Below are 15,504 nucleotides of genomic sequence, written 5' to 3'. Positions count from 1 at the left end.
GGGTGCCATAAACCCTCGATGACAGAAGGAGACTTTCTTTCAACTCAAATGGATATTTAATTATTTATGCCAAGTAGAGCAGGTCGAAGAACAGAGAGTGTGTGTGCTACTCAGCCTTGCAATAATCCACCAGAAATAATAAACTCCGTCTGACTGTGTAAGACTACGAATCTTCCACATTGAACGATGGTGCCATATCTTCATAGATGGTGGCAGGTCTTATCTTTGGATTTTGATGAAAAACACAAGCAAATCCTGGATTTATTCTATACCAGAAGATAAGTTAGGATGTTTCTGTGAACTGGGAATGGCACTATTAGAACCTGGTCCCGTTCAAAACCCTTCACACCAATGCATCCTATTCTTCTTACAGGAATCACAGCTTAACATAGCCAATTACAGCCAAGCAAAAGATCAAACGAACATTGCTATGACTATATCAACGCATACTCATACTAAATGCAATATCATCATACCCATCTTTGTTCTTCCTATGTCACTTACTCGTGACCATCATAGCACACAACCTTCCCATGTCATTCTAAGGCACCTGCCAGGAGCTGCATTCTGGTGCCAAGACTTCTGGCTTGTGGGCACAACTGCACTGTGCATAATACACAAGTAATCATCTGCCCTTGCCTGTCAAGAAATTACCTGAACATTTGTTCTAAGTGACCGACTCAGCTTTTTTTATCAACCAATGTCCAGCACTTGCTTGGCTACTGCAGCTGATGATTTTGTTTGACGTCACCATGTCCAGAGTGAAAACACATGTGTAACAGTACTGATGGTAACTGACAGCCTCTTTTTTCAGGAGGAGGCCAGTATTAAATTAAAGGGATGAATTCTAATTTTTAATTTTGGTGACAACAGCAACCCTCATATATTAACAAAGAAAATGCCCATGAATAATAATAATAATAATAATAAATACATTGTAAGCATGAGATCACAACATTTTAAAGGTCTTTATTTTTATTAAGTGTCAGTATATCCTCCAGAAAACTCAGATATGGAGTAAAGAACAGAGTTCAAACCCTTCATAGAATAAAATAATGTTCTCACTAAACCAGAAAGCACTCCTGTGAGCTATGGAGCAATTTCTTAAAGGCAATAAGCTTAACATCACAGTATTAATCAGATTTTTGAACTTAATAATATAACAATACAGTCTTATGGTAGTGAAATCGAGGTGATGCCTGAAATGGTAGGCCAGATTAAACAAGACTATGAACAGTTCATTTCAGTCAGGGACTCATTAATTACATAAAGAACCCAGAGAAACACAAGAATGTTTTAAGAAATGCAGTAGAACCAGCCTTATGAGTAACTTTCCCCTCAAAGTAGGGAAGGATCTAAAGCCTACCTTGAAATTAACTGTATCATTAATACACAACAGTTGAACTTCTCAAACCTCAGTCAATATTTCACATATGCACAATTAAATTATTCCACTTTTTACATGCTCAGGTCTCAGTTCATGCAGTTTGTACATAAGCAGAATGTTTCTTTCTTGAGAAGAGCTCTGCTCATGCTCGCAATCCAATTCATCATAGCAACTAAAAACCAGCATTCATTTAAATTGTTATGGATGTCTGAAACAGGCTTTACAAATCTCAAACTTGTTCAGAACAGTTGGAATAGGAACTCGATTTTAATCCTGAATTTTAACTTTCCACAGAGCTCCTTCCATCTCTTAGAACTGAAAAAAAATTTCAGTTGCAAATACCTCTGTAATTTCAGATGTTAGAAATATGACTCCTGAATGTTTTAATATTTATGGCCTCATCTCTATTTATGAAATGTTTTACCATTTGTAATTTAAAATTAAAGTCAGTATATGCAGCATTTCCCCACTGTATTAGGAAAACTACCACTATATTGTGCTGGTAGGATTTTATGAATTTTATGAATTTTACATGGTGTCTATGTTACAGAATATTGTGTTTGGTGTCTCTTCTTGTGGGCATATTTCTGTTCTTCTAACAGATCATCTGTTGGTCATCTGTGCACAAATATATGGTTGATACATTTTTTATAATCTAGAGAAAGCAATGATGCTGTATACTGAATTAGAATAGACAAAACCAAATTAATCTCTATTTTTTCAAGCTTTGAGTTATGGCTCCCATTGTAGTTAGTATGCTTCCTTACAGCTTCATTATTCATATATAGTAATTCACTGTATCTGCGGAAATAAACTAAAGCCATACAAACAGCAGAATTGACCTCAAAATGCATAAAACTGAAAACAGTTTGTTAAACGAATTAACATGGAAGGTCATCTTACCTGCCAGGCAGAAGATGAAATAGGGTGTAATAAGATGATAGATGAAGAGCCACATGGTTATCTTCTGTTCAGCGACTGCCTCAAAAGGAATTGTGCCTTGCAACACCAGCATTCAGAGAGCTAAAAATACCTGATCAGAGAGAAGGAAAAAGAAGTGAATAATTCTGACACAAGGCTTTATCTCATATCACATTTAACTTGCCATATTATCTGTCTAAACTGAATATTTAAGAGTCAATATAGGATAGAGACTTTTGAATAACAAATGCATTATCAAATTTGCTGGATCTCCCTCTGAGAACACTTCACATTATTAGAAATATTAAAATAATACATAGTTTGCAACAAAATAAGGAAAGTCCAGATTCTATCCTCCTTCATCTCAGTAAATACTACATTACAACTAATGATTTCAAAGTCTGTAGAAAGAAAATCAGTGAAACCTAAGTACATTGATCTCTTTCAGGATTCATTTATTTTGTCTAGCATATTCCTTTAAACTTCTAATACACAATTCATGATCTTCTGGAAAGGCAGTATTAATTTTTGAGTTTCCTTTTAAATGTTGAATATAATCATTATTGCAATGTCATATTTGAAGTTTCCTCTTTTCCCTGTGGGAGAAACTCTGCTAAAGAAACACGCAGCTTCTTTTGAATATTCTGAGATTTTAGATACCATTTTTCAGAAAAACTTTATTTCTATTACATTTTTTACTTTTTTCAATCAGAATATTTTGCTAGCTTTTTGCTTCTGGCTGGTGGCTGTTATCTATTTCTTTAGGGTAATGCTTGCAGTGTGCAATTTTCCATTTTGTTTAACGGATTTCTTGCCATGAATATATAAATGCATCCTTTACATCCATCACATCTTGTTCATACTTCTCTTGATTGGTTCTGCTGTAGCACTGGTTACGACCTTCCCACAGAGCTTATTGTTGTATCTCAGGCACACACTGATATTATCCATTCCTCTCAGCATATTCATTTTGTTACTATTTTGTTATAAAATATGCTTATACATCCATGAATAGCCTTCAGTAGCATGCATCCTAGGACATGTTTGCATGCTAAGACAGCATTGTCACTTGTTGCGGGATGTAGTCCCGATGCTACTTTTCTCTAACTTCCCATGCCGAGTACTGATGACTCTGAAGTGGTTTCTACCTTTTACTGAAACTCTTGCTTTTTCCAGGTATAATTTTTTTACTAAATTGTTCTCTCTTTCCAAAATCCAAAAGTTTTAGATCTCATTTTTAAACTGCCCTGTTTCCCACCTCCAACACCAATAAATGGGCAGTTTTGAATTTCAAAGCACGTGTACAAACATACCTGACTGCGTAGGCATGCTTGGGATAAATGCTGGTCTGATTAACAGAGAGCCTTGCAGCTTTACACTTGTCCCTTCCTCCTCGGAATAATGCTAAGAAGACATTTATTTGAACATGCCTCAAACAGTGAGCTTTCCTTAGAAAAGAGTTCCACGGGGTGTTTTGTTAAACTCGTAGTTAGGAAAACGGGAAGAAATATCACAAGAGAATCTTTTGGCTCAGAAATTACAGGAGCTGTTGTACTTCACATTTTTCTGTTTTTTAGCAGATTAAATCTTTAACAAAAATGTCAAAACTTTATTAGTTGCCATGACCCTAAAATCATGGCTGTTTTATGAAAACAGTGCTCAGCAAAACACAGAATCACAGAATCACAGAATGGTCAGGGTTGGAAGGGACCTTCAGAGATCATCTAGTCCAACCCCCCTGCCAAAGCAGGTTCAACAAGAGCAGGTTGCACAGTACAGCATCCTGGCAGGTTTTGAGTATCTCCAAAGGAGACTCCACAACCTCTCTGGGCAGCCTGTTCCAGTGCTCCGTCATCCTCAAAGTAAAGAATTTTTTCCTCACGTTGAGATGAAATTTCCTGTGTTCCAGCTTGTACTCATTGCCCCCTGTCCTGTCGTCAGGTACCACTGAAAAGAGTCTGGCCCCATCCTCTTGACACCTGCCCTTTAGATATTCATAAGCATTGATGAGATCCTCTCTCAGTCTTCTCTTCTCCAGGCTAAACAGACCCAGGTCTCTCAACCTTTCCTGATAAAAGAGGTGCTCCATTCCCTTGATCACCTTTGTAGTCCTCCGCTAGACTGTCTCCAGTAGCTCCCTGTCCTTCTTGAACTGGGGGGCCCAGAACTGGATACAGCACTCCATATGCAGCCTCCCCAGGGTAGAGTGGAGGGGAAAGATGACATCCCTCGACCTGCTGGCCATGCTTTTTAATGCACCCTAGGAGACCATTGGCCTTCTTGGCCACAAGGGCACATTGCTGCCTCACGGTCAACTTGTTGTCCACATGGACTCCCAGGTCTCTCTCTGCCTGGGGTTATTCCTCCCCGGGTGCAGGACCCTACACTTGCCCTTGAACCTCATTAGTTGCCCAACTCTCCAGCCTGTCCAGGTCTTGCTGTTTGGCGGCACAGCCTTCTGGTGTGTCAGCCACTCCTGCCAGTTTTGTATCATCAGCAAACTTGTGAGGGTACAGTCTGTCCCCTCATCCAGGTCATTGATGAATAGACTGGGCCCAGTACTGACTCCTGGGGATCACTGCTCATTACAGACCTCCAACTGGACTCTGTGCTGCTGATCACAACCCTCTGAGCTCTGCCATTCAGCCAGTTCTCAATCCACCTCACTGTCCAGTCATCTAGCTCACACTTCCTAAGCTTACCTATGAGGATGTTATGGGAGACTGTGTCAAAAGCCTTGCTGAAGTCAAGGCAGACAACGTCCACTACTCTCCCCTCATCCTCCCAGCCAGTCATGCCATCATAGAAGGCTATCAGATTGGTTAAACGTTATTTCCCCTTGGTGAATCTATGTTGACCACTCCAATAACCTTCTTTTCCTCTACATGCTTAGAGATAGACATCCAGGATGAGCTGTTCCATCACCTTTCCAGGGATGGAAGTGAGGCTGACTGGCCTGTAGTTTCCTAGGTCCTCCTTCTTGCCCTTTTTGAAGACTGGTATGACATTAGGTTTCCTCCAGTCCTCAGGCACCCCTCCTGTTCTCCACGGCCCTTCAAAGATGATGGAGAGCAGCTTTGCAATAACATCTGCCAGCTCCCTCAACACTCACGGATGCATCCCATGAGGACCCATAGATTTGTGGGTGTTAAGTTTGCCTAAATGATCTCTAACTCGATCCTCCTTGATCAAGGGAGAGTCTTCCTTACTCCAGGACCTCTCTCTTAACTTTGGGGGTCTGGGGTTCCTGAGGGCTGGCCTTAGCAGTAAAGACTGAAGCAAAGAAGGCATTCAGTAACTCCGCATTCTCTTCATCCACCATCACCCAAGCACCCACCTCATTCAGCAGTGGGCCCACATTTTCCCTAGTCTTCCTTTTTCTACTGATGTACTTGAAGAAGCCCTTCTTATTGTCCTTGACATCCCTTGCCAGATTTAATTCCAAGTGGACCCTAGCCTTCCTTGTTGCATCCCTGCACACTCTGAAAACACACCTATACTTCTTCCAAGTGGCCAGTCCCTCTTTCCACATTCTGTAAATTTCCTTCTTCCATCTGAATTTTTCCAGAAGCTCCTTGCTCACCCATGCAGGTTTCCTGCCTCCTTTGCCTGATTTCTTGCTCCTAGGGATGCATGGATATTGAGCTTGGGGGAAGTGGTGCTTAAATATTAACCAGCTCTCTTGCACACCCCTTCCTTCTAGAGCCTTAGCCCATGGGATTCCTCCAAGCAGGTCTTTGAATAGGCTAAAGTTAACTGTCCTGAAGTCCAGGGTTGTAATTTTACTTTTTGTCCTGCTTCTTCCATGCAGGATCCTGAACTCCACCATCTCACGGTCACTGCAGCCAAGGTTATCCCCAACCTTCACATCCCCAACTAGCCCTTCTTTGTTTGTCAGCACAAGCTCCTGCAGCACACCTCTCCTCGTTGGTTCCTCCACCACCTGTGTCAAGAAGTTATTGTCAATGCTCCGCACAAATCTCTGGGACTGTGTGTGCCTGGCTGTGTTATCTTTCCAGCCAACATCAGGGTAGTTGAAGTCCCCCTGTGAGAACCAGGGCCTGTGAATGAGAGGCTATTTCCAGCTGTCCGTAGAAGGCTTCATTGTCTTCCTCTTCTGATCCGGTAGTCTGCAGTAAACACCCATAGCAGTGTCTCCCACACAAGTGTGCCCCTTAATTCTTACCCATAGGCTCTCAACACGTTCTTCATCCATCTCTAGGCAGAGCTTGAAACAATCCAGTTGCTCTCTCACATAAAAAGCAACTCCACCACCTTGCCTTGCTGGCCTGTCTTTCCTAAAAAGTGCATAGCCATCCATGATAGCATTCCAGTTATGTGCGTTATCCCACCTTGTCTCTGTAATTGCAATGAGATCATAGCCCTGTGACCGCACACAGATCTCTAGTTCTTCCTGTTTATTCCCCATGCTGTGTGTGTTGGTGTGCAGGTATTTCAGAGAGGTAGTCAAGCATGCAGGTTTCCCTGGAAGGAAGCAAGAGGATCCGCCAGAGCCATTCACACCCTTGAGGTGGTTGGCCTTCTGGAACTCATCTTGGGAGGCAGCTAAGGAGCATTTGTCACTGCTCTGTTTGGCCTGGCTTATTCCCCAGTTGCCTAAGTTGGTGTGAGCCTTGTCACATTGGACACCACCCCCCAAGTCCTTCAGTTTAAAGCCCGCCTCACCAAGTTGGCACTAAAGTTTCTTCAGACTCTGTCACACCAAGGATACTCATAATTATTTCAGACATCTACCTTAAACGACCAAGGTATGAACTACTGTCTCTATATGATTCTTCCAAAAGATGGTGGTAGGTTAGATCAATAAACAACTTCGTATACTTTTCCAGCAGCCATACCCTGGCTACGAAGCTTCTTGTGTTATGACACTGCCTTGCCTGGAACATTTATTTCCAAGTGCCATGAGTTAAATTGCATAGTTACGCTGAAATAATGCACATAATTAAACGGCAATGAAACAGGAAATCTGTTGGGAACCACGGTAATTACGCAGTAACTCATGGTGATAATAACTGTGTTCAAATGTATTGATAGAAGAAACTGCTAAGAGTAAACCTGTGTTCTGTCTCTGACATGACAGGCACTGCTGCAGACAGACGATCCCTCCTCCCTCTTTTGGACAATCCAGGTTTGATTTTGGAAAGTTACCTTGTGCTCTAGCTCTCCGAAAATTACTTTCTGTTGGCTCAGGAAAAAATGGTTTGAACACTGATTCACATTACAGTAAATAAAAATTGTGTCAGTAAATGCTATAAATACCTCATTTTATTCTGATACAAAAATATCCACCCTGCCAGGACTAAAATCCTTTCCTTGCTCTCACTTCTTTCGGCTGAGTGGGTTCTGTATATATAGCGCATCCATCCCTCCTGATTTCTCTCAGCTTGTGGATGAGAACTGAGGCTGTTTCACATCGCTCTGCTGAATTTTGGCAGAACTGCCTGCTATGAGATGAGACAGCATGTAGGTTATCATCTGTATATCTGAAGTAGTATGGCTGTACATGATGTTACCACCCAGCTGCCCAAGGACGCGTCCAGGCGTATTTGAGGCAGCAGCACTTGCGCTGGAGGCAGCACTGTAGGCTGCAATGCTCACACAGCATTATCTACTGCCTCTTTGGCTTTACAGCTCTCAACCGTTTTTCTTCGCAGAGTGAAAAGGATATTGTTGCCTAAGTCAAAATCATTCCCGAACAAAAGAACAGTCAGTACGACTCACTTTTGTCCTCTGTGAAAGTAGAGAATGATTGCATGTCTGGACATACTCCTTTTAGCCTGCACAGTACACTACCCTTCTTTTCTCACAACAAAGTATTGTAATATTAGCAAATGAGTAAGACATTTTAAAAATATGTAATAAAATGAGCCGGCACTGAACTGCAACTGTGTCAAGTTTAATTACTATCTAATGCTCATTAACAGATATAGGTCCCTTCTGACTGTTCAGTTTCCCCAAAGGGCCAGTCACCACTACAGGGCCTTCGCCTTGCTAGATTCAAGAAAACTTCTGGTGAGCTGTCTGGAGTGCAATCCTCCCAAAGGAGGTGGGGGAAAACTGAGACACTGCCTGCTGGTTAGAAAGCACTTTCAATTTTGAACACAGGGACTTCCCAGAACACTTCTGGAGGCTTGCAATGTCTCACGATGCTTCATTAGGATTAGGGGCGTTCCCAGGACACAAGGCTAAACCTGCCTCTCTACGCTACCTGATCATAAGGATTCTTTAATCTCTCAAAATGCACTCGAGGAAAATGTCTATATTTTCTTCAATATTCCATGTGGCTTTCTTCAGGTCTTCACTGGACACTTTGGTCTTCATTAAGGAGAAACAGACACTTGTTTTACAGCTATGAAAATAGCCAGTGTTTTGCATCCCTACTTAATGCAAACATGTAAATGACATCAACTCTTTGCAAGGGTATAAAGCATTCATAATCTAGACACAAAAATAAATTACAAACAGCAGGTAATGGAATTCAGATGCATAAAGATCACAGGATCAAAAGCAGTGCAAATAGGCTACATAAACTACTAGATTTTAAATCAAAACCAGGTGGGAACGGACAAAGGAAAGCAGAGCCACAGTGGGAGATGTTAAAGGGGTGAAGAGGAAACAAAGAGGAAGGAGCTCAGCATTACAGAAGGGGGGATGTCGTGTGGGACATGTAAGTGATGTCTGGGAGGATGGAAGCAATAAGCTAAACCAAAAGGGCAAGAAGAACGGCAGAGAGGGAAAGCAATGGAGATGGAGATGTAGGTAGATGAAGTTGCATGAGGATTAGCAGTCGCCTCTGTCAGTAAATCTCAACGTTTACCATGGCAAGGTCTTCCCTGAACCTCCCTTCCCAGTGATTTCGGCATGGGAGCAGAGCCTCAGTGCGTCAGCCTCTGACATGCACTCCGGGTTCCCTCTCAGGAACCCGAAGTCCTGAACGGGCAGAGAGAGGGCAAAGGAAAGCGTTTAGGAGCGCTGGCTTCGTACACTTAGCTCGGAGAGGTAAATCAAGATGCTTGTTATGATTCTCATTTCCTGGTATATTATGATAATTATACACATTCAAGTTTTAGAATTGGTAGAGATTCTGTCCAGATTAGGCTATAAATAGATACAACAGTCTAGAAGAAATCTCTGGTTCTCCACCCTTTTTCAAAACATGAATATATATAATTGCAATAATTCACTAGTAAATTAACACAGTGGCAAGTTATAATCAAAGCCTTTTAGGAGACTCACAATACTTCAACCTAATCAGTGTTTTGTATTTGTTTTTCCTTCAGGCTCTTTTAGCGATTTCAGTAACCATCTAATTGCTTGTTATCTTGATTTTCTTAAAAGAGTTGGCATTTTTTGCTATGATAACTAACTCCTCATAAATCTTATTAGTTGCTCAGTATTTAGAATTCCCAATAAACTTTTGAATTTAACAAAAATAATGCTGTACATTGCATATTATTTATTGTATCACCCTTTGTGTTTTTCTATTATTTTGGTCTTTGCAATTTAATTTAGCGATCAATGAACAAGTTCTGGCATTCTAGGTTAGACTGTGCCATTAGAAGGGGCACTACATCTTATTCAAAAGTCTGGCTTCTCAACCATCACGCACAACCCCTTGATTTACTTCTGAAACCAACACCTTAGCTACTAGTGTTTACCAGTCTTCTCTATTACCAGAAAGGTGCTAACAGTCAAGTTCCTTACCACTGCACAGATTTATCTCATTACAGTGGTCTGGGATTACTGTAAGTAAACTTCCAAGCCAGCCCTGCTCTTATAGCACTGCTGCAGAAGATTTTTAATGATAGCTGGCTATCTCTTAGAATCCAAAAGTGGCTTTAGTTCCCTTTACAAAGGCTTGTAGAAACACTTCATTTCCTTTTGATCATCTTTAATTTCTAGAATTACACTCTTTGATTTGTTTAAGTGGAAATGCAAGTTCAAATCCACTACCCCCAATACTGACCACTGGCCCCAACAGTCCGTCACCAACAGCTGTGCTGCTAGTATTTTCCATCCTAGTTAAAGAATATAGCTATTCTCTCTATTTCCCATGAATGAAAGCCAGCTAGGAAGCCCATCACGACCCATAGATAAGATACTCTTCTTGAACACATTTTACATTTTCAAGGACAACATGCAAACATAACAAACAACCACTAAGTTGGAGCAAAGAGCACTCCAATCCCTCCCCCCAGTTGCTCAAATTTTTTTGGTACTACTTACAAGTGCTAAATAAATAAATAAACCCCCCTAGGATAAGTTTATTAATATAGAAAGTGTACAATTCAACCAGCTCTTTATTTCTGCTTGATAAACATTGACTTGGAAACACAAAGAACTAATGTCTCAGAGGCGACGAGGCCTCCAGGGCTGTTACAGAGCTTGGCCTAAGTTTCAATGGGAAACCTTAACTTTGGAGTGCAATACAAAACTTCCATTCATTTACAAATATTTATAAATTTAGGCTTAAAAGAACTAACGTCCTGGCACACCAATGATCTGCAACGTACTCTGGCTCAGAGTTACCCTTTTCCTCCCTTCCCTGCCCCCTTCTTTGGAAGCTGTAACTTATCTCTAAGAATCAAGCACCAAAAAGACAATAAATTCTTTCTCTAGGCATGTTTTGAGCCACGCCTTTTGCACTTGAAAGCAATAGTGCCTATTCTACAATGCCAAAAAACATAGTGCCTATAACAAGAAATAAAACCATCAAATGTATTTGCAGAAGATAGTTGTAAGCTACCAAAGGTACCAGGGATGTGAATGGCAACCTTACAAGATGTCTGTTTTCTGTGGCAATTTTCTAATGCACCATTTTTTTCAAGTAGGAAAACACACTGGTAGTTAATCACACTGTGAATTTAACTCTCCTGCTTCCTTTATATTTACATATCAAGGAATTCAGACCTCGAGAATCAGTAACTTCTTCAGTCAGCTCAGTAGGCACTTTGGCTTTTTTGTTAGGCAATTAAGAAGCCCTATGGGACTTTTCCTTGCTTGCCTGATACATCATTCTTCCCATTTTCATTTTTTTCACTCTTTGTTTTGGCTTTCTGTTATTTTGTCCTCTCAGATAGTTCATGCAATTAATGAGATGTCTTGTTTTTCTTATTTGCATCCACAGATTCATTATGAATCAACATTAATTCTTTTCCCTACAAGGGTTTTTACAGCAGTCACACATCTATCTCATCTTGCAGTTAATCAACGGCTCTGTAACGAAGGGTCATTTAGTATTGCTATTATAAACATATTTTTTTAGGAAGGTTAGGCATCTTCTAATTTGTGGTAAGCTCAGCAACTCAGATTTACTATTAATTATGAATATGGTTTGGTTACTTTTCTTGAGTCATTGAGCTGCAAAAAGGTTTTGGTTTGAAATACCTTCAGATAAGGAAGTGTTGCTTAGTGGTACTTAAACACTGTCTTTAATCATCGTGTCAGCAGCAAAGGGTCAGGCAGCCAGTCCTCCAAGTCCCTATTCACACCATTTGCTCTATCCACAACTGGCTGTTCTTTCTTCTAAGGTAATAAATAAGAAAAAGATCACTTAGTGCTGCCATAACTCACAGGCATTACTCACACTTTTCTGAAAGCATGCTGTAAGGGCTTTGCTGCTTAAAGATTGCCTGGTAAAAAAATTCAGTAAACAAAAATCAATAAACCTCCTGCCAAGCAGCGAGCATCGCGCAGAACAGCATACTGCTTGGTTCCTATACAGGCAAGTAGCTTCCGTTTGGGTCTCAAAGCCTAATTAATTTAACTTTGACTCCAAGATAGCCAAACACATACAAGGCTCTAAAACCAGCATGGAAAAAAAATCAGCCATAAATATCCATTATTAAAACTGGGCACTTTTTCTTATGATAAAGAGGATATTTTGCTTACTTTGGCTAAGCACTTTCAAGGGACAAAACCCATTAACTTCTCCAGTAAAATTAAGCATATAATTGCTGTTATCATTTGGAGTTTCAATTTTGTTAAAGTTTATAAAAGAAAAGAACAGACTACTTGAAACATCATCTTGAAACTAAATCTTAAACAGATCAATTTCTAAGAAAAAAATCATTGGATGTTTCAGAAAAATGAAACAAGATTATATGAAAATCTTTATCACACTCTTGGCATTTTCTATCTGATTTCCACATTTTCTTGAACTTAGTAATGCCTTGTTATTCATCAGTAAATGAAGATATGGGAATGAATCATGTGTGTTCAAGAAGTTCACAGCAGATGTATTTATACCCATAAAAATGTAACAATTTATCCATATAACCTGTAACTCGGGACACCCTATAACATATTTCCTATTGTACAGCCAAAGACGAGCTCAGTGGGAGAGTTCATCTTCAAACTGCACGTTTCCTAGCAACTCTCTTTAAATCAGTGGCTTTTTTTTAAATTTACATCAATCACTCGGAACTGTTAAGAATGCTTAAAAACATCTCTTTCATCCTGTGAATAAACAGTTCGAATCAGACTAGCAGCTGCAAAAAGGAGAAAAAAGGAAAATCAATCCAATGTTTACTGGAATTTGCTGTAGATTTTGGAATAATACGTTACTTGTGCCTTTTGGTTCTAAGCTTACACATTTCAGAATAGCTATTGGCGAGATCCATGGGCATTTTTTACAGCTGCCATCTACCATTTCAAAGATCCTCTGTGTTTTAAAGACTACTTTTCAATGGTACATACTTATAAGGTAGACTTAGTTGTATTCTGAAGATTTTAAAAGACAAATGATGGTTACTATTGGTTTCAATACCTACAACTAAAGCATTGTTTCTGCAGTCTTCAGATTTTTTCAAAAAACACCCCTTTTTTGAAAGCTTAGTTGATTGCCTGCTAATTATCAGTTGCTACGTTTCATGCACGTATTGTCTGTCAAACCCAGTATAGCCTCAGAGGTACAGAATCTACAGAAATCTCTGTTAACACTTAGTCAGCAAGGGGGGACACATGGATATGTACCATCAGAACAGCCTTTGGATGAATCCCAACGTCAAAACTGCTACACCTGAGAGACACCAGAAATCACATCTTCCCATGTTAATCAGAAAGAGTATTGGTGTCATGATTACACATAGATTAAGTCAAGGTGGACTGGGGAGGAATAAAGGTGGGAAAATGGATGGATAAGGGGACAAGAGGGCTCAGTTGCATATCAGCAGCGGGTGATCAATACACTTGTCTGGCCTGATTAATAAAGCGTGTCCTGTTTTCTTATTAAATTCCATCTCTGACTAATTTCCTGGGTGAGGAGCACCCTGTTCGGTGCTCACGTGTGTGTACAGAGGTGCATATGCCATCACTGTGGTGGGACCATGAACCTAAGGGGCCCAGGTGCCCATGGTGGCAGCGAATGGAGAGACTGGAGTGTGTGACGGGTCTGAGTGGCAGCAACTGGACAAGGGGCCACAGGTCACAGGGGCCCATCTATCCAGGGGGACAGTAACTGTGGAAACCGGAGCAGATATGTACAGCGTGGCCGTGTATGCCAGTGTGTGATCGCCAGAGGACATCAAGCTGGACTCGCCAGCAGTTCAGGTAAGAGGCGTGAGAGCAGGTATTGGAGCTGCTGTTGCCAGCAGCTGGGGACACCTGGGGATCCAGGGCCAGTTCTGGGACAGCCTGAGTGTCTCAGGCCAGCTACTGGAGGGGTGAGGCTGTTGGGCCATTTCTGCTTGCAACTGCTCTTGCTTGCTCTCCATTGACCTACGTGTCCAGTCACGTATAGATGTATACATGCACTGCGTGAGCTGCTGAGCATCACTGCTGGCTGGTCCTGGGTGCAGGGAGCTGCTGCAGCCTCGTCTCTCTCAGGCAACCAGATTCGGCAACCCCCAACAAAAACAATCATTAAGTTCAGTGAGATGCATCTAACCCCAAATTTCTTCAATGACGGGCAGGACTGGCTCCACGAATGCGCGAGTGTTTTTCTTTGCAATGCAATACATATGAAAATGCCACTGTTTTATCTTTGTAATACAATAACGTTTATTCGTATAAGAAGTAGTTTAAAGTATGAGAACTATATTATAAAAAGTATGACTAATCAGTTTAATGACTAAATCCAGAGGACAATTTAAGGTCACTTCTAAGCAATTAATAGGTCTATAAACAAAGCCAAAAGAGATAAGCACTTGATTTTATACATCTGAATCATTCTGCTTTGCTTTTTATTTTTAAATATCAAGGAGAAAAAAGTTAAATAAAAATCCAAACAGGCATATGAGAGTCACAGGCCCGATCTACTGAAGTGTGTGCAAATATTTAAGTATAGGATGAACATATACAGCAAAATCACAGGAGGCAGCCGTCAGTTTGCAGGACTGAAGCCTAGAAAACTGCATTTTAGAGATTTTGTTCCAAGTCTCATATCATTGTGACAAAAAATACATTTTGATACATAGATAAATACAGCTTAGGCAAGTCAGCCACAAAAAAAGACATTTCTCTTTAGTTATCAAAGTTACATTAGTAATTAATTCCATTCCAATAGACTAATTTCAAATAATCATAAATGTTTTAGTTGATAACTACTCTGTTGAATGTAAAATATGAGTGTGTTCTTTCACAGATGCTATTTCAGTATGGCGATATGCCAAGAAATAGAAATAACCTTCTCATTTAGAAGGTGTTGATTGCAAAGTAATGCTGTAACATCTTGCAGCAACTCCATGTTCTTCCAAACAATAAAATGGAGTCCCTACAGACTCCATTAAACAACTACCTACAGCTCCTGCACAGATATTCTGTATTTATGGTATTCCTGATATGGACCTGGAAGCGTTCGTACCAAGGAACATGTGGTCTCCAACACAGGGGCTTTCCCTCTTTAGGAGCTCCTGACAAAACAGATATAATGAAAACTGCAGTAAAGTACACCTGAAAGAGATAATCCTTTCAAAACATGCATCCTACCTGCTTTGATTAAATCTTTAATTTGAAAATATGAGATGTAGTATGTAGTAGTGCTGGGGTTCATGTGCTTACTACTCATGTTTTTCAGCACTAAAGAGAGTTCAAACGTTACGATGTCCATTGCCTTTGCTGACTAAATCTTGATCAGACTTTGTGAAAATGTATTGAAATTTTAATATTTTCCACTATTGTCCTAAATTTTTCATACTTTGGCCAAAGAGTAATACTTCCTAATTCTTGATGCCCAA

At 40.4% G+C, this 15,504-nt stretch overlaps 1 protein-coding gene across 1 annotated transcript in view; it reads right to left on the bottom strand.

The window, feature by feature from the left end:
- Positions 1 to 15,504, bottom strand: part of CNTN1 (contactin 1) — a gene marked incomplete at both ends in the record, with an annotated part of 155,708 nt that overhangs the window by 96,303 nt on the left and 43,901 nt on the right. Inside the window, 2 exon segments of the mRNA XM_082498616.1 lie at positions 2,291 to 2,402; positions 2,406 to 2,420. Of these exon segments, the coding sequence (XP_082354742.1) occupies positions 2,291 to 2,402; positions 2,406 to 2,420 (127 nt within the window).

This window comes from Vanellus vanellus, assembly GCF_965231255.1.
Source record: "Vanellus vanellus genome assembly, chromosome: 1".
NCBI lineage: Eukaryota > Metazoa > Chordata > Aves > Charadriiformes > Charadriidae > Vanellus > Vanellus vanellus.
Note: the sequence above shows the minus strand (reverse complement) of the source record. Positions and strands in the feature narration are given on the sequence as shown.